This window comes from Larimichthys crocea, chromosome XV (assembly GCF_000972845.2).
Source record: "Larimichthys crocea isolate SSNF chromosome XV, L_crocea_2.0, whole genome shotgun sequence".
In the NCBI taxonomy this organism is placed as follows: Eukaryota; Metazoa; Chordata; class Actinopteri; family Sciaenidae; genus Larimichthys; species Larimichthys crocea.
The window spans coordinates 17146639-17167391 of record NC_040025.1 but is presented as its reverse complement, the minus strand read 5'-3'; the positions used below and the strand labels follow the sequence as shown (position 1 = coordinate 17167391).

The 20753-nt window shown below is 39.8% G+C and overlaps 2 protein-coding genes across 7 annotated transcripts; one reads left to right on the top strand and one right to left on the bottom strand.

The window, feature by feature from the left end:
* Nucleotides 1-680: 680 nt before the first annotated feature.
* def6a (DEF6 guanine nucleotide exchange factor a) lies at nucleotides 681-9598 on the bottom strand. 2 transcript variants are annotated; one of them, XM_010748444.3, is made up of 12 exons: nucleotides 9311-9598; nucleotides 7678-7818; nucleotides 7385-7570; nucleotides 6146-6373; nucleotides 5909-6055; nucleotides 4494-4556; nucleotides 4248-4356; nucleotides 3870-4168; nucleotides 3611-3777; nucleotides 2955-3153; nucleotides 2251-2341; nucleotides 681-1507 (listed from the first exon to the last, which is right to left on the bottom strand). In XM_010748444.3, exons 1-12 carry the CDS (start codon nucleotides 9404-9406, stop codon nucleotides 1317-1319), a joined length of 1917 nt encoding a protein of 638 aa, XP_010746746.1. In that variant the 5' UTR covers nucleotides 9407-9598; the 3' UTR covers nucleotides 681-1316. The 2 variants fall into 2 exon arrangements, with proteins under 2 accessions (XP_010746746.1, XP_010746747.1); XM_010748445.3 differs by lacking the exon at nucleotides 4494-4556 and having other exon boundaries at nucleotides 1317-1507; nucleotides 9311-9577.
* Nucleotides 9599-11388: 1790 nt separating this feature from the next.
* Nucleotides 11389-20358, top strand: troap (trophinin associated protein). Of its 5 annotated transcripts, none has more exons than XM_027288599.1 (16): nucleotides 11389-11651; nucleotides 12045-12133; nucleotides 12704-12941; nucleotides 13028-13535; nucleotides 14126-14244; nucleotides 14566-14617; nucleotides 14745-14860; nucleotides 14970-15024; nucleotides 16350-16495; nucleotides 16624-16642; nucleotides 16741-16820; nucleotides 16910-16996; nucleotides 18159-18269; nucleotides 18376-18670; nucleotides 18754-18956; nucleotides 19750-20358. In XM_027288599.1, the coding sequence occupies exons 2-16, from the start codon at nucleotides 12072-12074 to the stop codon at nucleotides 19822-19824; spliced, it is 2166 nt and encodes a 721-aa protein (XP_027144400.1). In that variant the 5' UTR covers nucleotides 11389-11651; nucleotides 12045-12071; the 3' UTR covers nucleotides 19825-20358. The 5 variants fall into 5 exon arrangements, with proteins under 5 accessions (XP_027144400.1, XP_027144399.1, XP_027144398.1 ...); XM_027288598.1 differs by having other exon boundaries at nucleotides 11390-11651; nucleotides 16738-16820; nucleotides 18162-18269; XM_027288597.1 differs by having other exon boundaries at nucleotides 11390-11651; nucleotides 16738-16820.
* The last annotated feature ends 395 nt before the right edge of the window (nucleotides 20359-20753 follow it).

The following is a 20753-nucleotide window of genomic DNA, read 5'->3' as shown; positions in this document are numbered from 1 at the left end:
CACAGGTTACATGTGTACCTTAAACAAATGTAACCATTCCCTTTCCCTTGTGCAATTTAGATAGGGGTTTCAGAGGTGGTCAGCTGGATATTTAAGATAAAAATTAAGAAAGACTCTGATGTTTTCCTCTAAATAAGCAGAACTGTTTCTATAAATGAGTATAAAAATTAGTATTTTAATACTATATATTTTGATGTATTTTTATTTATTTTGTGGTTTGGATTGTACATATGGCATATGAATAACTAAGCAGAGTGAAAAATAGACAAAAAAATGACAATTAGACTTTAAAGAAGAAGTTATGGATTATCATGAGTCCAGCCGACGTGCAGTATGTGCCGTTTGTCAGCGGATGTCTCTGTTCACTCAAATGAGCCGAGTGTTTCATCAGTAAGTGCTGCCAAATTAGTCAGTGATGACACATCCTGATGACAACGAACAAATTACGTAGACTCAAAATTTAAACCAAAGCGGACATGCAGTTTGCAAACTACAACTTCTTTCATTATGTGGTCTTTGTTATTAAAATGTTATTTATTTATATTTTTAACTTCTATACAAATACTTAAGTATTTATTTCAGCTGTTCACTGGGTAAAGTATCAGTTCAGACTTATATGGAAGTGAAGATCAAAGTTTGTTTAAAATGCGTGCTGCACACAGTAAAGATACAGGCAGTGATCAGGGTAAGGCATCAACTCACACTTTTATTTACAATTATGTTAACTGACAGTAGAAACAGGAAGTTAAACGAGAGTTTCTCTCCCTCTCTCAATATGTTTCCTGTTCATCAGAAGTGATACGCTTAGACTGAAATAACGCTAAACTCTAATACTGAACTTTTTACATCAGAAAGTCGAGCCACCCTCCTCCCTATCCTCCCCACCCAAAAATACATATACAAAAATGTTATGTGTCTATATTACAGAGCTAAACAAACAAGCTTCTTGTATTGGATGTAAGTATTAGCTTTTAAACATCACAACTCACTGTGTACTTTCAGGATCTTGCTTACAGCTCATTTTCCGTTGCACTGAGGTATCGTTTATGTCCAGAACAGGCCTCACACAGGATGCAGTCAAAGCATTAGTTGAGCAGTGAATTCTTTCAAATGCAACTTCTCATAAATGTTTTGCTGCCGTCTGTGAAGTGAGGTCAGTAAATTCAACATTTATTAGAAGTGCTAGTACTGTAAATTCAGTTTAACATGTAGATGTTTCACTGTTTTCATGCTGTTCACACATTTAGACAGGGAGAGACCATCAGAAAACCTCAGAGTGACAGAGGTGATCTATGCAGCCTTTCTGATTCATGTTTTTAGGGGATGTCCATGTCTCCATTAGAGGCATGGGAGTGACGTTTCTCATTCCCGGCTCGGTTCTCAACATTTTCTTTGCTCTCCTCGTCCTGATCCTCTGATCCTGATCTCCTCCTGAGACGCAGCCCTGGATCTCTCTGTGTTGGGACCTGGAAGCTTGAGAAAGAGCTTCCCAACGACGGTCGCTTCTCTGAAAACAACACAAAAAAAACCTTCAGAAAACGTGGCGAAGCTAAGTCCGATTAGTGCCTGTAACACGTGTAACACGTGAGGTTTGTAGACGAAGATGCAGAAATAGACGGTTAAAAAAATAATTTGAATTTCAGGAAGTATATGAACAGATAAATGTGTGAGAAATAACTACCATTATTTATTCACAAACAAGCTCATCTAAGAAAAGTGAGTCACACTACTTGAAGCTATTTAAATATCAACCCAACAACCTACACCCAAACCTACAGCTCATTCTGGAGATACAATTCAAATGTTGAACTTTACACGTTGTTTCCCACTGTTTCAAGTTTGACTTGCAGCCTTTTATTGCTTATGTCAGCTTATTCTGCACTGGTTTAATGGTTTAGCTTTATCAGCTGTTTTCGTTTATGTTGATGCTTCTAATATTCGATGGTAGTGGATGGAAAAATGCAGAAATCTGCATTTGCTTTTGCTGATTTTCTAGAAATATGGTCAAAGTTGTGCTATTTCTACATCAAAACCTGGCAACAGTAGGAAACTGTTGTGTCCCAATAAGTCAAGTCATAACATTGAGTGCAACAGTGATCCAGCATGTACAACACCAGGTCCCTGAAATTAAAACAGCTAAAAGGAGCTAAGCCATCTTTTTTTTTATTTATTTAAAGGCTGTGACAAGTCAAAATATCTTCTATGAAAAATTGTTGGTCGTGTCACACAGTGTGCAGGCGGGACACATACCTCCTGGTCCGATCGGTCGCATCAGCCTGTTCATCTGGACGTTCCAGTGTTTGACGTTGGTGCTCGCCTGGCGAAGTTTCCTCTGGGCCGCCTGTCAGAAAGAAAAAGAGCAACTTATGTCAGCGTTAATACCAACTATAACTAATAATCAACATCAGTAATACGAATCCTTTCACATCAAACTCATAACAGTCTGCCGTATCAAAGAAAAAACATATTTACAGTTTTGGCAGATTTAAACTCCCACTTACAAATGATCGCCCATCATCAAATTATAAAGATTTATTACAAATCTGAAGTCTTCAAAGGACAGACAGAAAACCGCTCAGTGTGTTGTTTGAAACTTCCGGTTGGACTTTGAAATTACTGAATTGTTTTGAAGGATAGACCATAATAGATGTCTATTTTGTCTCATTAATGTGCTGTACTGCATATTGTATCATACAACTACATGATTTTGCTGTCTTCTTGGCTCTGTCATTATTGTGAATGAGATTTTAAATGTCAACGGGCTCTTAAATGGTTAAATGAAGGTTAACAAAAATGAATCAATAACAAGTATTATTTAATTTAAAACTTAAAATTCATCTAAACAGGTGCACAACATCAAATGTTGGCATTCAGGTGCCAACATTTCCTTCCTAGTCTGGATGATAATTGTTATTATTTAACTGTGAATTCAGTGAGAATGTTTTGGTTCTTACCACTACATCCTGGTCAACCCGGTGCCGGTTGGCGCGGACCTCCTCCAGCTGCCTCTGCGCCTCGTCCAGGGCCCGGGACTTGGCCTCCATTTCCTGTTTCAGCTCCTGCTTCTCCCGCTGTGTTTTCAGGATGTACTCTTCTTGTTCCTCTTGCAGGGACATCAGGGCCTTCATTTTCTCCTCCTCCTCGGCCAGTAACCTGCACACAACAGAGAAAAAACAACAAACTGACTCCTCGCGGTTTAAGAGAATCTGATATTTCTAAGTCTATGTTTTGGACACAACAGTGAGCAAACATGCACGGCCTGAAATCTGTTTGCAGATTTATATAATCAATTCCTCAGAAATGTTTTGTTTGAAAAGGCTGAAAGACCACAGACACAGCGACACAACATATCTGACTTATGGCAATATTTAACAACTTCCTCTGTTGGCAGCTTAACTTCCTCAGGAACATAATGCAACATGAACTCCTTTCAACAGTGAAGCTTAATGTCTGCTGTCTGCACACAAAGGCACCTCCCCACTTACAGCTCACAGATTAATGTTCACAGGCTCTTAACCCAAACAAATGACTTCTTATCGCGCTGTGAAAGTGTATACAAATCTCTAATCGTGTGTTTGTGGAGACGGGTGGAAACATATAACACTCTTACCCCGTTTGAGCCAAACGGAAGGCCTCCTCATCCAGCCTGGCTTTGATCTCCTGCTGCAGCGCCTCCTCCAAACGCTTCTGCATCTCCTCCAGCTCCTGGATCCTCTTCCTCTGCTTCTCTGCTTCCTCCTCTTTCAGAGCCATCTCTGCCTGCATACTGACCCGGGCCTTGAGATGTACCACAAATAGCAAAGAAATTAACACTCTCACATTTCTGCTTCTGAATTTGAACTCTTTTTTTGGGGGGCCTGAACACTCACCTCCTCAGCCTCTCGCAGCTGGACCTCCAGGGCCCGCTGGAGCTGTTCGTGCTGCTGACGCCTCCTCTGCTCGTCCTGTTCCAGGAGAGCCTGAGCCTGTTTTTGCGCCTCCTTCAGGAGGTCCAGCTCCGCCAGCTTGCGCTCCCGCTCCTCCTGCAGGGCCCGCAGCCTCTGCAGCTCCTCCTCCTTGGCTTGTCGTCTCTTCTCCCGCTGCTCACGTTGTTCGCGGCGCTTCAGTTTCAGATCTTTGTGGAGGGAGTTTTTCCCCTCCACGTGCAGCCTGATGGCTGTTTGAATGGCTGTGAAGAAGATTATGTTTAATGTCTTCATACGAAGATCAAACTCTATCAGTGATCAGTGAAGTGAGTCTCCTCTGACCTGTAGTCCACTCCTGTCTCTGTTTGGTGTCTGAGGCGCTCATCTCATACGTCTTGGAGAGGGTTTTCAGACAAAACATGCACCTCTTCCCATCCCGGTCTGGCAGCACCTGTTCATCAAGCAAAACAGTCATTTTTATGAATAAAGATCCCTTCATCATGCATTGTCTTGTCTCTTTTTACATGTGTTGTGACCATGTCGTAAATATACAGTAGAGAGGAGGAGAAAAAAAAAAGGTGAACTCACTGGGTAAAGGATGTTTTTGATCCATTTTGTACGACCGAACAATATTTGATCATCGTCTACTTCCTATAATAAAGCATGATTTTAGAATGATTGCTTGTTTTCCTTTATCACATGGTGCAGCGTGTAGTGAGTTTAGTAGAAAGAAATAACAGAACCTGTCCAGATTTTTGTTTGTCATCACTCGTGTGGCATTGATGAGTTAATAATTAACCCGGTGTTCAAGTCGAAAGCCAGCAAAAACAGCTTGGGGTAACAATCGCTCGACTCCAGCTCTACTACTGTAGGCTCCATGTTTGGAGTGATTCATTCATGAGAGACTAATATTGAGTTCAGTCCACTTGAGCTATGTGAGATTTATGAGGAAATCCTAAATCTGACTGTGAAACAAGGCGACATTCACTATGTACCTTTTTTTATAAACATGATGGTTCCCAACCTTCTCGGATTATGACACCTAAATATGAAGCTATGTGTATTTGGGGACTGTTTGAAACTTAATGGGGGTGGGGTGGTTCAGAAAAGGGGGGATGGTTATGTATGTTTTCTCCTTTGCAGAAGGGTGGGTAGTCTAAATTCTTCAGAAGAGAGGGGGAGGATCTTTAGTGATTAGTGCCACGTCATTTGTCACTATTTTACAGCAGCTTCCACCTTCACTTCATTGTGTATCTGAACAGAAAGCAGAACAACAGTATTAAATGTAAAAATGTAAATCGAGTCTAATATTCCAGCCAGCTATCGAGTCTGTAATGTTTTGCACTTGCTAATTCTGCTTTTATTGCACTGAGGATACATAAGTGTGAGGTTTTGACATATAAGAGGAGTGTATAGAATGAAAACGATGATATCACTGGCTCTGCTGCGTTGATTTTAATCACTTGTAGCAAGTGTCAATTGATAATCTGACAATGTTAAATCAGTGGAAGCACATTTTAATGTTAAAATTGGAGTACATAATCTTATTAGATGTGCACTTTTAGATATTAATGCCAAAACTGTACCAATTCCATGGTGTTAAGATTATAAAAAAATGTATAAGCACACTTGGAGGGACAGACATAATGTTCTGTCCTTCTCCTCACCCCAACAATTTTCATACAGTCCCTAGTAACTGGTTGAACATATCTGAGCAATTCAGCTAGAACCTGACTTTTACGTGGATTATATTTGGAGGTACCATTTTCCTGTAAGTCACAAGAAAACCCAAAGACGAGTGAAGTCATGAAAAAATACACCTTTGAGATTCATCTTGAGACACCTTGGGGAAGTCCCCACCCCCAGGTTGGGAACCGCTGGCATAAAGAATGACTCATACGTACACAAGAAAACAAATGAGCAATGTATTTCATTTCTAGGCAAAGTGACAAGGAATACATTGTTATAAAAAGCCACAGTTCTCTCCAGTGTTAACTGCTTACCTCCACACAGCAGTTCCCATCCAGAGCTATGTTGCCCTGGCACTCCTTGCGGTCCTCCCCGGTGTAGTAGGACAAGTTGCTTGGCCTTAAGGTGAACCAGCGTTCCTTCCAGTTCCTCCTCAGCTGGCCTTTCTTCCACAGATAACCCTACATGCACACCAACACATATACAATCACGGACACAATGCAGAGCAGGAACCAAAACACCGACCTCGGCTGGCATGATGGGTCTCCTACCTCCTTGAGGACATCACCAACTATCTCCCTGTAAACTTCCTCTATAGCCATGGTGGTTATGCTCTTATCTATTCCTCTGGTTATCTTTCCCGAGTTCATCATCCCCAGAAAAATCCAGACAGTAATGCCGCTCTGCTGCACCGAGTCTTGGGAGAAGAAGTCTTCTAATTCAACGCAGTTGAACTCAATACTCATAGCCATGCATATCTTCTTGAGGAGGTACTCCACCTAAATAGATAAAAAAGAAACAAAGGTCTTGAGGGTGAGATTGTTCATCTTTACTGCATTATACGCAGGGCAGGAAGTAACTAACTAACTTCTTTTACTCTAATTAAGTACTTTTTTTACTGTTTTGTACTAAATTACTAAATGTACCCAATTTTAGTTAATTTCATTTACTTTCTTTTTAACTTCACTCCAGTTAGGTAATGGTTTACAATAAATTGCTAGTTGTCAGAAAAGATGAGAGCAGTCTGGTGTTACGTAATTTATCCACTTTATTTTGTGGTTTCCAGTTTTCCAGAAAAACACTATTGTAACGATCACACCTCAATAAAACCACATCAGTCTGGCTGTCTCTCTTTTTTTTCATGTTGTTTCATAATTAAAGTGACGTTAGTAACAGTATTTACGACCCTGTAGTACTCATTATACCACAAATCTTTTTACAGTGGTCGGTGTATGAAGCATGTACCAAAATAAAACTGGACAGCGTTTTCTTAAATTCAGCATGATAGAAACTACTCTGCCCTTGAAATGTAGGTCTTTTTTTCTTGGCAGCAGCTGTGAAAAACACACGACAGGAAACCAAAACGAGGGTTTGCAAGTGAGAAACAAGCCCACACTGCTGCATGAAAAGAGCACCGTGTTCCATGATGGCAAGAAATGAGGCTTCAGCCTGTATTTAGTGGTTGTCAAAGATCCAGCACCATTTTTAGGTCACAGATTACTGACTACAGTCTCAGAATTATACTCAACAACAACAGCACGATCACTTGAAATATCCACGTGGCTAAATTTAGAAGCATCTGTTACTATCATCATACGCAACGATGATCAAGACATGTACATTTATTTGCTTGTATAATCTTCCTCTAAAAAATGTTTGTTTGTTTTTTTCAGTCCAGTTGTGCTTTGACTGAAGAGGAGGTGAACAAGAAAAACTTCACCTTCAGAGTAAAAGCATATAAAGACATAAAGGATCTTTCTCCTAGAAATTCATATTCCAGTTGAACGTACCTCATCAGGGACCATAACCAAAGGGTACTTGTCTTCAGATAGAAAATTAAAAAGGCACCAAAGTCGAAAAGCATCTTTCTCTGGCAGAACAGTGCTGCTGGTTTTGTCTGTCTGGTAGTTTTTCTTTGCCGTAAGAGTCCAACAGAGCTCATCTACGTTTTCCTTAATAAAAGAGCCTTCAACAACCTACAACAACAAAATGCAGAGATTAAAAAATACTGGCAGCATCCGTCATTACACCACATTACAATATTAACAAAGAAAAAAGAGGATATAGTTGCTGTTTTTATCACCTTATCCAAGATGTATTTGTTGAGGTAAGGCATATAACCCTGACTGGAAACTGGACCGTCATCATCGTCCCTGAAGTGCTCCTCCAAAGCTACTGGATCATGTGGGATACACAAGACTGTGCACAGGTTGTGAGACAGCACCTGAAAAAGCAAAAAGAACAGGACATAAATAATAAAAAGGACAGCACAGAGGTGCAGAATTAAATCAGAAAAATCAAAGGTTTTACAGGCGTGAATGCAAAACTACGTACTGAAACTGAAACATTTAATTCCTGTTGCCAAAAATAATTATGTTCCAAAAAATAATTGTGTTATTTATAAGTGTAACAAAATATAGAGAAACAATCATAATACATGTGTGGCACAAGCTCATAGTGCTTTACAGGTGTCATAACATTGAAAAATATGAATAGAAATTTGAAAAGTGAAACAATATTAATAAAATAAAATAAAATAGATAAAAGGCAATAAAACAAAGACACAAGACATGTAACAAAATGTTACTTTTTAAGCTATAAATAACAAAGAAAATATATGTAAACAGTGTATTACTCTCATTAATATAATCACTTTTATACTACATGAATTACTACATGTGTCAAAGTGGATTTTACTCCATAAAACCAGGCTTTTACATTCACTGCTCTAATTTTCTTCAACTGACGCAAAGTGCGCACCGTCTTGAGATTTCTTGATGCTTTTTTATCAGACAACCAGTCTCCGAGTGTTGAGCCATAACCACATCCTGTCTCTAGGCTCCAGTGCACTACAACATCTGTCGTTTCAGAGGCATGCAAACTGCTGAGCGCGTCTTAAAAAACATGGTGCCTGTACACTGGCTTGCTTGCGTGAGGGGGATAAGCCTAGTCATGAGGCTGATTTCGCTGCGAGCCAGGCAGCACATCGCAGCAGAAACAAACGTGGAGGTGGCTGGAAATCCACACCAAGACCAAGTGACATAACGATGAGATCAACAAACATACACTGGCTTCATTGATGCACTGTGACAAGAGACAACAATCACCAATATGTTTCCACTTTGTCCTCGCTCCAACTGTAACAATGTTCTTTGTACATACATGGGCTCATGGCGTGAAGATACTCTATTCAACAGGCTGTTCTGTGGTCAGGTCCAGTGCCACAGGATCCTTTGCACTACAAGCTGGTACATGGAGGCCTAGTTGCAAGCACAGCTTGGAGATGAGGGCTCCCATTCATATACAGACTGAGAACAAACTGTTACTCTCGTGCTCTCGCCAGACAGAGGTGCATATTGTGCCCTCTTTTTAAGCAGCGAAAGCATTTTACTCGAAATATAGGGAACAAATTTGTTCCTTGTTGGCCAGCGTGCCATTCAAAAAAAAGAGTTTCACACAGGAAACATTGGTGATGATGATGATAAGTAATGAGATTGCATACACCCTCATTTCCTGGAGCTCAAACTCTTCAAATATGACAGATACAGTTGCAGTTATGACCTTTAGTTTGCCCGAGCACTTCAAATATTTTCACCTCATCTTCCTCAGAGCGAGCCCACGTGATGGATTATGAAATGAGGAGACAAAGTTTCAAACAAAAACTTAAATTTTTAAACTACAAAAAGAGTTTCCTATAGTCCAGGTAGTCCACTCACCTTCAGCTGAGACTTGGACACCTTACCGCTCTTCTCCAAGTCCAGGGCTGTGAAGCCGTACCAGATGGACTTGAGCAGCTCAGACCGCAGGTCCATGTCTACAGCAGGGTTACTTTCTGGTTTCCTCCTCTGTGTCTCTTCTTCTTCTTGTTCTTGTTCTTCTTCCCTCTGCTGTTGACACAGGGGCCCTGGCTGACAGCAGGCTGACACCCACGTTGTGTTGCTGCTGTCAGCCAGGCATGGGGCTTTAGCAGTCCGCTGACAGCGACACCTGCAGGACGTCCACAGCCACTTGACAGAGAGGGAGGGTCTGATTGTTTACTACATGTCCCCATCCTGCCTTCCAGTGGTGAAAAGAGTACTCAGAAATACAGCATATAAAATACTCTATTAAGAGTAAAAGTATACTTAAGTACTGAGAATGTCCCTTTGAAAGTGTTATATAATCATTGTGGTTTCATGATATTATATTATGTTCTATTTTTTATACAATAGTATAAGAATAAAGTAGCATAACATGTAACTTACTCAAGTGAATGCACCACTGCTGCCTTCAAGGACCGGTGACAGTGTAGAAATTCCAAGTACTACACATGAATAAACGTGAAAATCATTTATTTTATTTTTTTTCATTAAGATGTGGCGTTTACGTGTCTTATAAACATCGTCTATTGTGTATATTTATTTTATTGCTACGTTATTAGCACCGTTGCTAGTTTTCTCTCTTAGGTCTAACGTTATTTTTATGCCTAACGGTAGCTAACGGTCGAGCTCGGTAACGGTTAAACGGTTAAGTTAGCTTTAGCTCGGTTTATAGCTTACTTCACACATAACCGCCACTAACTTAGCTAACTGTTTATTTTACTTTATTATATTATAACTACTTTTATATAAACACACCTGCTGTGTTGACAGCCACATATCACATGTTGTCCTGAGTAATTCAAGTAAATTATCTTAATTAGCGTTAATTAACAGGCTACTTCTGTTAGCCCCACAGGTGTCAGACAACGGCCAGTGGAGGCCATTTTGGGGACACGTAGCTCCAGCATGTCCGTCTTCTCGTCTGTTCACACTGTGTGACGAGAAATACAAGAAATATTTACTGTGTCTAATAGCTGAATAATTATTTAATGCTTTCTCGTGAAAAAAATCTATGAAATATTGAAATGTGTGTGTCACTAAAGCACAAAATAATCTCAACTGAAGGTGGTCTCAACAGGTTTTTCCCAGAGCTGCAGGGAGGGACACATTCATTTTCCATAACTGTTTATCTTCATCATGGTGCTGCAGGCAATCTCAGATGACATTGGCGAGAGTTGGGGTCACTAGTTCACTAGATCACAGGACTCAAACACAGAGACAAAAACACCCACTTTCCCTCCGGTTCACACCTGTATGGGTGTGATTTCGAGTCACCAGTTAACCCATTGACCTGCAGACTTTAAACCAGACCCTCCTGCTGTGAGGCGACTATGTTAATCACTGCCACCTGGAAGTCAAACACCTAAAGGAAAATGTCTGTTTAACAGCAACGCCAAATCCATCCTCATGTCTGGTTCTGGTGGAAAACTAAAGCTGATATAAATAAATTGCAGCTTTTCAGAGTCAACAAGTAAAAACAGTTTACAAATTACTTTTTAATCTGAGCTGCTAGTATTTTGCACACAGTACACGTGTTAAAACGACAGAGACTGGAGGGTGTTAAACAGCTAGTGCCTTGTAGATTGCTGTGTAAACAGGATCCGCACACACTACATGCTGCACTGAACAAACAGAAGAACTTAATGTCTTTATTTATTTTATTTATTTTGTCAGTTACCAGCATAAATGTTTGACATTAAAGTGGGTGGTATCAGACTATAAGTCTCTATTATGCTTATTTGTATATTTTTCATTAAAAAAAGGTGTCTAAGTGAACTGGAAATCGATATGACAGTTTCAAGTGTTTTATTTATATATATTTTTACTTACGTCCATTCACAGATATGGAAGAGGCCGCGGCAAAAAGCTGTCACGTGATAAAACAAGTTTCGCGTCGTTGCCATGGAGCTGTTTATGAAAGTCCGTTTGCCGTTGGTCAACCATGTTGCCCTGAGCAAAGCGCGCACAGTCATTGGTTGGTAGGGCTTCCTGCTGCGACCAATGGCGAAGCGCGCTTTTTACAAACTGCTGCGACTCCAGGAAGTTGACAGCCCACAGTGGTGTGAAAGGACAAAACAAGGGAGCTTTAAATCAGGACGAAACGGCGTTAAAATCAAAACATTCAGGATTCATTATAGCAGAAATACTCGAGCGGACGCACAGGAGGAAAGAACAGAGGCTCTGCTGAATTTTAAAAGTATGTAACGTGTGTAATTAAACGGCTCTGTGTGTGAATGCAGCATGTGCTATTCAGCCCTGTGCTCAAAGCTAATCTAATGTTACTTATCTTTGATAATATTGGCTAAGCAACACGTCGGGTTGTTCTCTGTGCATCCTTAACTACTATCAAGTGTGTCTTCATTTATAAATGTTACCTTTAATGTATAAATGTTGTGTTTACTCTTCCTTTGATGCTTCTTGTTGTTGTTTCCCATCTTTGGTCCGTCAGTGATAAACTGTTTAAGAGTCTGATGTTTTTGTTATACCTGTCTCATGATTTGTGTCTGTCTTTACACACAGTTTGCTATCAGCCTCTACACTGTTTAGTGCTGGTTGCTCAAACTTGATTTGCCATTTGTTGCTCCTCTAGTTTTTCTTCACACCTCGCACCGTCGTTATGGACTCCTCTCCAGTCCTTCGTCAGCAGAGTCAGAACAAAATCCGCAGTGACTTTATGAGGTAAGATGGATTATGAAGCACAAGACAACATTTTTCACTTCTCACATTCTTAATTATGTACTATAATTTATATATACTCCAGTTACTCCTGCCTTTAGAGCTGCATATTGAACCTCATTGCTTTATTTTGTTACTGCATCTGTAGCATCATGTACCAAAAGCTTGTTTATTCATTGTTTGATGAGATACTTGGCTATGGACCAGGTCATCCACTAATCAGATGATCAGCGATGTGTGAATGTGTATGAATGGTTAGCCTTGCATGGCATCACTGTATGAATGTGTGTGAATGGGTGAATGAGATATGTAGTGTAAAAGCACTTTGAGTGGTCAGAAGACTAGAAAGGTGCTGTGTAAGTACAGTCCATTTACCAAATCCAAATTCGTGCCTGTTTTTGTACAACTGCTTTAGCATTGGTCTATTTTACTACAAAAAAACAAAGTAAAGCTGCAAACATTTGTTTTGGTATTGATACCAAAAACTCAAGTATTGGCAACAGTATAAAAACATTCTAACCAATGCTAAACTCAAGTTGCATTTATTTCTTTGCACTGCTTTCCTCCACACAGAATGAAAAATGAACATAACAAAATGCCAGTGCACCCAAAGCCTTCCAAACTCCTGTCTGCACCTCATCTATCCAACCAGGATATTGAGAACAAGGATCCAGGAAACACAGAAATGGGTAGGAAGGCACCTGTGCGGACAGGAGTAAGTCGGCTTCCGGTGCTCGCAAAGTCCCTCTGTCTTCAGACTCCCTCCGCCTTCAGTCAGTCCCACTATAGGTGGGAGGAGAAACCTCTGGCTGTAAGTGCCCCCTTCATTCCCTATTTTTTTTTTTTTATCTAATCAGATGATTTATATTACATTAATACTTTGTGATTTTCCTACAGGGGAAAGCTAAGAAGAAAAAGCCATGCACCAGGCCTTTACCTTTCAACCTGTCGCAGCCCAAGAGCTCAAGAATGGCCACTGAAAATCAACAGCCCCTAACTGTTTCACAGTCAAAGACTGGAAATCACATTGATAACAGTGTATGCAACACTCGTCTAAAACCCCAAAACATTAATGCACCTACTCAACATCCTGCTACATTAAAAAGCATTGTGGACCCGAGCAAAGGCGCTGCAAAGTCTAATGGAAAGGCTACAGGAAATACTTTGCCTTCCAGCACACCGAAGACTTCAGCCACTTTGTCCCATCCTCTTTCATCCATTCCTAATGATACTATGCATCAGAACAACTCTACTTCTTCTGCACAGCCTGCTTTGAATGCAGACGCCTGTTTGGATCACATGAACCTGCTCAGTCTCAAAGATCCAATCAAGACATCCCATGCTAGCCAAAACATACAGCTGACTGCGCAGGGCAATTTTTCCAAAAGTTCAGCTGGTGAGTTAAGTGCGTTGTTGCTTTGTCGAACACATTTGTATGGTGCACATGTTTGCATCAATGTAGATACATTCACATATATCCTTGAATTCGACCTTTATGACGATCAAAATGTTCAGTTTTTCCTAAAACTGTTACAGAGGTGCTGATTCAATGGTCACTTTGAAGGAAGGAATATACTGTATCATGCAATACACTTAACTACTACTACATCATTAAGATGAATCAACACCTTGAACAGTTTCAACAAAAACTGAACATTTTAACCTTCAGGCTGGTTTTATTGCAAGACTCTCTTATTAAACTAATTAGGCTTTAGTGTAGTTTTTAGAGTGTTCGTGGTGCTTAATTGAGCTCAGAAGTTTGATTTGATTTATTTGTTTAGTTCAGCTTAGTTTTTGTCTGCACTAATTGTAATTTATCCATTTTAATACTCATGGAGATGAATGTATTTCATCTGTACAACAGCAGTATATTAATAGCTAGAATCATTTGGATTCATTCATGATTGCCTGCTGTCCTTATTTTTTTTGTTGTGACTTTGTTAAGTCTTCTGCGTGAATAGGAATTGAGTCCGCAGTGTTTCTCATGTATTTCAGACAAAGGAGAGAACTTTCAGTCCGATCACGCAGCTTTGCTCAGTATCCTCCGGAATGAGGGAGTAAGTGCCACAGGTCTGGGCTCTGCAACTCCACACTCCAAACCCTATAACTATCTGGTGAGCTGGTTTTATAATTGTTGTTTACTGCTGTTGTTTACAATGTCTCTACACTTTACTGATGGGTTTGGATGTTTATTTTAGTCTGAACAGTGATTTCAGTGTTTTAACCATCCTATAAATCTTTAGAATCAAGGCACCCTGGACAATGTACAAAGGCCTAGGCCGTGCTGCTGTTGCCCAGGGTTTCATTCTGCATGTCATGCCCTCTCTCTCTCCTTACCTTCTTGTCACTCTCCAGCTGTCACTATCGAATAAATCCATCTTTAGACTGTGTTCAATAATCATCTGTGTATTTGCTGGTGATTCTCTTGTTTGCAGCCCCAGCGAGTATCTGTCATGAATAGTCGACAAACAACTGGACCCACTACAGGTAAGCACAAGACTGGAAACATAATTTGAACCTGAATATACACATATACATGTGATCACAGTATAAAGATTGTTGTTCACAACGGCTGGGTGATGTCTGTTTAATTTGTTCTCTTTGCGTTCGTCAGACTCCGCTGCACTGCAAAGCATCCTGCAGAACGAAGGAGTGAAGGTTGGAGGCCCTGTGGGTGCCACACCCCGAAACCCTGTCCGTCCATTAGGCAGAGGAACTTCTATCTACTCAGTATGTATACATTCAATTAAAATAAAGTTTATTTAGCTTCTTACTACATTTTCCTTGTTTGTTACTTTTGAAAAACAAGTTTAATTTATCGTGTAACGTCCTTTTTCAGGCTCAGAGAGTGCCGGTTCGAAAGGATAATTCAGAGGCAATTCGAGGAGCAGCAGGTAAGATGCAGGGGGATGACATGCAGCAAAGGGCCACAGGTTGGAATCAAACCTGGGCCGCTGCAGTAAGGAGGCACCCAATAACTACTGAAGTTTTGAACACAATGTTCTTTCCCACGCTTGCTTGATATATGACTTCACTTGCTCAACTGCCTGGTGTCTATGTTGTTGTATTTTGTGCTTCATAATGCAGCACAGTCTACACGTAGTGCACACACTGTTTTACTACGAAGCGACGCTGTTGTAACACGTACAGAATGAGTCTTGGGATTGTCTCTCTGAAATAAGCAGGGACTTATTGTCTGGATGGCAGCATGTGTTGTTTTAAAACCTGAACCTGCATGTGCCTTCACAGAGGTTCAAGTCACCCATCATGCCATGGGCAATAACAACACTCCCACATCATCACAGATGTTGGTCCTTTCCATCTGTAGCCCAGAGAAATGACTATCATGTCCAAAAATAATTTGAAATGCCACCGAACCACAGCACATTTTTTCACTTTCCATCAGTCCATCTTAGATGAGCTCAGGCCCAGAGAGGTCAGCAGCTTTTCTGGATGTTATTGATATCTGGCTTTCACTTTGCATGGGGAGTCTTAACTTGCACTTGTAGATACAGTGTCAAACTGTGTTTACTAAGAAGCGTTCCTGAGCCAATGTAGTGATATCCTTTATACAATCATGTTGTTGTTTTTTAAAGCAGTGCTGCCTGAAGGGTTGAAGGTAATAGCATTTCTGCAGATTCTCTGAAATTTGGTATTATGGATTGTAGATGGCTAAATCTATACTGTAAATTAATTGCAATTGTGAATTTTAAAACGTTTACTCTTTGCCCACGCAGCTTTGTGGTGAACCTCACCCCATCCTTGCTTGGCTGAGCATTTTGAGGTTGCCCCCTTTTTAATATGATACTGTCACCTGTTTCCGGTGAACCTGCTTACTCGTTGAATGTTCAAAAGTTGTTGTTTTGTTTTTGTTTTTTTGAGTCTTTTGTTGCAGCCGTCTCACCTTTGGATCATTTTGCAGGCATCAAACTCAGAAGAGTATAAAAAACAATTAAGCTTATCAGTTTGAACATTAAATACCATCTTGAATTAATTGAATATAGGTCGGGTAGGAGTTGCAAAATCATCGCATTCTGGTTTTATTTACACATCCCAACTTTTTTTTTTTTAAATCTTTGTTGTACTTCAGTACTAAAATAATATTATAAAACTGAACAATATTGAGTATTACTTTTTCATATATAAAATTAGATAAGAAACAATGCAATGTAAATTAGTTTGCCTTTGCATGTTTAATCTGTTTGTGTTTGTCTTACAGGATCAATGAAGTCGGTGCAGTTCTCTCCGGACTCGGCTGCACTGCAAAGTATCCTGCAGAACGAGGGAGTGAAGGCTGGAGGCCCTGTGGGTGCCACACCCCGAAACCCTGTCCGTCCATCAGGCAGAGGAACTTCAATCTACACAGTATGGAAACATAACATTTGTAATAACATAACATTCCCTCCTTTTACTTCTTACTACCTTTTTTTTAGTTTGTTAAGTTGCTTTTGAAACACAAACAGTTTAATTTATTATGTTACTTCCTTTCTCAGGCTCAGAGAGTGCCAGTAGGTAAGATGCAGAATCGTTGTTATCTTATGAAACCTAATGCATCCTTATCTCTTTGTCCTTTTACCCTGATGTGACGTGACTGTTTTTATCCTCAGCAGTAGCACTCAAAGATACTCCGCTGAAGAAATGGACTCTACAGAGAGTTCGTGACACGAGGCATCAGCCCATGTCTGCTATGGTCAGTATACATGTATTATATGTTCACACTCGCTGTCTGTTTGGTGCATGATGTTTCTCACAGTCATCTCACGATGCTGCTGTTTCCAGAAATGGCATCTGTCGACACAACAGTCACCGTACGTCGGCAGCCCCGCGCTGCGAAGCTGCAAGACCAACCTTCAGCCGCGCCAGGAGGTGAGAGTGGGAAATCATGTCAGTTTTATATTGTGTTTTAAAGAGCGTTGACACAAAATCTGTTTTAAAGTGCTTCACATAAACAGTCAAATGATCTGTATGTACAGAAGAATTCAGGCACATCACAGCCAGAGTAAAACATTGTTCTTGGATTCAAGGCAGCTACAACAAAGGCTTGATCACTTTTGATTATTTATACTTAATGGATGCAACATTTCAATGTAGACAAAAAGCAGCATATGTTTTTCAGATTAAATCCTGACTGTACCAGCTGTTGTTTGGACAGAAATGTTTGTGTAATTAATGGAAGTTAAAGGATTTATTTTTCTCTCTGTAGGTCTGAAAATACTTAAATAAGGTGGTACCTTTTTTTTAGTAATGTCATTCTTAGTTGGTAAAATTTGGATTTCACAACTGATAATAGAGATAATCTGTCTTCTTAAAAACTTCCAAATATTTCTGATGTGGGTTTTGACATTGGAGGATGGATGACTAAAATACTGGATAATGCCTTTAGTGCAAATAACATTTTGACATTGAAGGTCCAGTGTGTCATATTTAGCAGCTTTATTTACAGAATATGAATATAATATGTATATGTTTTCTTCAGTGTATAATCACCTAAAAGAGTAAGAGAGTAAGAGTTGTTATGTTTTTGTTACCTTAGAATGAGCTACAGACGCTTCCTCTCCCACACAGTTCGCCATGTTTTTACAGTAGCCCAGAACAGACAAACTAAACTCTGACTCTGTAGAGGACCTTTCACGTTGTTTGAGCATTTTGCAGTCACTGTAGTCTCTCCTACGTGCTAGGAAAGGAGAGAATGAGGCGACAGGGTTGCAATCGGCAACCGCTGGAGCCCCTTGAAAACGTTATGCGTTAAACGTAAACATTAAAATGTTATTTTGGAGATCCACAAGATTTTTAAAGCTAAAAGTGTGAAGAAATGAATTTCTTATCAGAGTGAGCATCTCTCTTGTAAATTTAAAAAGTTGGTGGTGATGATGCTACACCTCAGTTGCATTAAAGGAGACCTCTTGAAATGGAGTGACTTCAATAAAATGCACTCCAGGACAAAGAGCATGTTGGGATCTATATTTCTAACTAAAAATAAAAATACCATGCTCTTGATCACAGTTGATATGGCTTTCTGATTTGTTAGCAGGAAGTTGTTCAGAGATTATTTGACGACCAAGAGGACGAGCAGAGCACGAATGTGACAGACAAAGATCCTGAGACAAAAGCAGAGAAGCTCCCAGATCAAGCCACAACTGTAAGAAGTGACGTGCAGCCATACAGAGATCCATATTCAGTTCATTTATTTCTTTTAAGCATATTATAAATTGTATGATGTTTGGTGTCCTCCCTTACTCCTCTAGACTAAATCCCACTGTGAAGATAAGGTAGAGACGAGCAGCGACGAGAATGAGGATGAGGAGCAGAGTGTTCTGCGAGGACAGCCGTTCATTCAGGCACCTCAAAGAGAGTCTGTCATTTTTTTCTCAACGGGCAAAAAGCTGTTGAGAGCTCCACGTTTTGAGCAGCAGGAGAGCTCAGCCCAACACCAGCAGCATGGATCAGAACAGAGAAAGGTGCCGCCAGTCCATGAAGAGACGTCATCTGTGTCAGAACCAGCCTGTCAGATTAACCCTTCTGTTCAGAGTCTGCACAGAGGTAACGCTAACATCTCACACTCACCATAATAATTAACATTTTAGTGTTGCACACACACTGAACTGTAAGTATTTCTATTACAGGCCTCATTGTTCAGAAGACTTGTACTCTGAGTCCTGCAGTGGCGATGCTGCGTAAGCGTCTTCCTCCTCTGGAGGAGCTGCGTATGGACGAGGAGGTGGCCACCTACACCTCTGTGTCTGTCCAGGCTGCTCCTGGGTTTCTTTCCCCTCGTCCTCGCTGTGGAAACCCACTGGCCTCCATCCTGCACTTTGAAGAGTCCTCAGTGAGTATGGACACCGCATGAACAGAAACATGAAAGTATTAACAGTGCCATGTGTCACATTTTTACATTAAATCACTGCCATGATAGTTTTATAATAGTATTATAATATTTTATTTATTATTAGTAAATTAAATCAATAATTAGTCTGGTTCTTTAATAGTTAATGAAGTGGATGAAAGGAGAAATGAAATGATTTGATTACCAATATTGTCTGATTGGTGGCTGCAGCGTGACGCTGGGCTGCGTTTTTCTGAAAGATGGATTCGGCTCAGCGTCTCCGCCGCAGGTCGCTGCATTTGCTGCAGCCAGAACGCACTACCCCCGCTCAAATGAATAGAAAAACTTGCATTTTTCACTGCAGGCAACCTCACAAATGTTAAAATCTAACTGACATTTCTATCCTGTCAGGTACTGAGGGGGGAAAACAAACAGACAAAAGTGTTGACAGTAATGCAGTATAGTATTATCTTAGCACTGCAGGTTTTCACCAAAAATCACGATAAATAGTTTAAAGCAATAGTTTGACATCTTGGCAACAGACATATGTCCAACTAATATAGTATGTCCTGCACACAATCCTCCTGCAAAAACACAAATGGTTACTTTTTTAGTGTAAATCACACTAAATGTAACTTGTTTGTGAGCTTGTGAGGTCCTGATATTAGATAGCAGATAAGCTGACAAGCACAGCCTGACAAGTTCTCACAAACATCACAACGTGTACGTACATATTTTCTGCATATACACATATACAAAAGTTAATATAAATCTTTATGTTTGTTTTGTTTTGCAGAGATTTGTTCCGATTGACTGCGACCTCTCGTCTGGCCCTTCTTCTCCACAGAGCTCTCCGCTGCAGGAGAGATGATTTGCACTACTACAGTATTTGTTACTGTCAATATCCAGAGTGGATAAGCTTACTCTGGTGTACTGATGAGACTTTTTTTAATGGACCTGAAATTTGTCTAACACTGATGTCACCAAAGTCCAAAGAACGCTCGTAGTGTTGTTTTTTTGTTTTTTCATTTAGAAACGCACCAACCATTTTTGTCTTATAAATGTTTAGTAGATGCTTTATATGAAAAAAATGAAATGAAAATAAAGGTTATTTCTGTTAAAAATGCATCTTTTACACTGCAGGCACTCAATAATGTAGATGTGCACCTATTAGAAACAATGTTTATGAGATGAATCAAGAACTAAATGTAAAAAATAAAAATGTTTTAAAAGGTCAATGAAGATTTGTGAATGGACCCTATGTTCAGTGTTATAGCTACAGTACACAAACAGAGTAGGATGGCTCAGAGTATTGTTATTTTCAATTTTTTAACACTTGTGTAGATTGTTAGTGATCTTGATGTACAGTGTTTATAATAAATTTCTATATGTTAGTGTCTGTGAATGTGGGATTTTCATTTCTGCTTCTGAAATTAAGGGCTAACTCACACAACAGCCTGTGAAAACATTATATGATGTCTGTCTGTCTAAAGTCTGAGCAAATTTCAACAAAATTATACCAATGATCAGAAAGAAGTTTGCATGGAGGAGAAAGATGTGGTTGTATAATGGGAATCATAGGATTCATTGTTTTTGTTTTTACACAATTTCCCTACAGTGATTAATAAAGTATTTCTGATTCTGATTTTGGAGCTACACCTGTACTAATGTCTAACAGTCAAGTTTAGTGCTGAAACAATTAATTGATTAAGAAAATTTTATGTTTAAACTTTTGATAGTTAAATAATCATAGAACTACTTTAAGGAAGGACATTTTTATGAGGAAATATCATCTTCGCT

What these genes read in the sequence shown, in the direction of transcription:
- def6a (XM_010748444.3), bottom strand. Translation starts at nt 9,406, where the DNA reads ATGGACCTGCGGTCTGAGCTGCTCAAGTCCATCTGGTACGGCTTCACA. An exon ending in ATGGGAACTGCTGTGTGGAG is followed by an intron (nt 4,557 to 5,908) that starts GTAAGCAGTTAA and finishes GCTTTATTATAG; the next exon opens with GAAGTAGACGATGATCAAAT. An exon ending in TCAAAAACATCCTTTACCCA is followed by an intron (nt 4,357 to 4,493) that starts GTGAGTTCACCT and finishes CTTGATGAACAG; the next exon opens with GTGCTGCCAGACCGGGATGG.
- troap (XM_027288597.1), top strand. Translation starts at nt 12,072, where the DNA reads ATGGACTCCTCTCCAGTCCTTCGTCAGCAGAGTCAGAACAAAATCCGC. An exon ending in GAGGAACTTCTATCTACTCA is followed by an intron (nt 14,861 to 14,969) that starts GTATGTATACAT and finishes GTCCTTTTTCAG; the next exon opens with GCTCAGAGAGTGCCGGTTCG. An exon ending in TGTTCAGAGTCTGCACAGAG is followed by an intron (nt 18,671 to 18,753) that starts GTAACGCTAACA and finishes TTTCTATTACAG; the next exon opens with GCCTCATTGTTCAGAAGACT.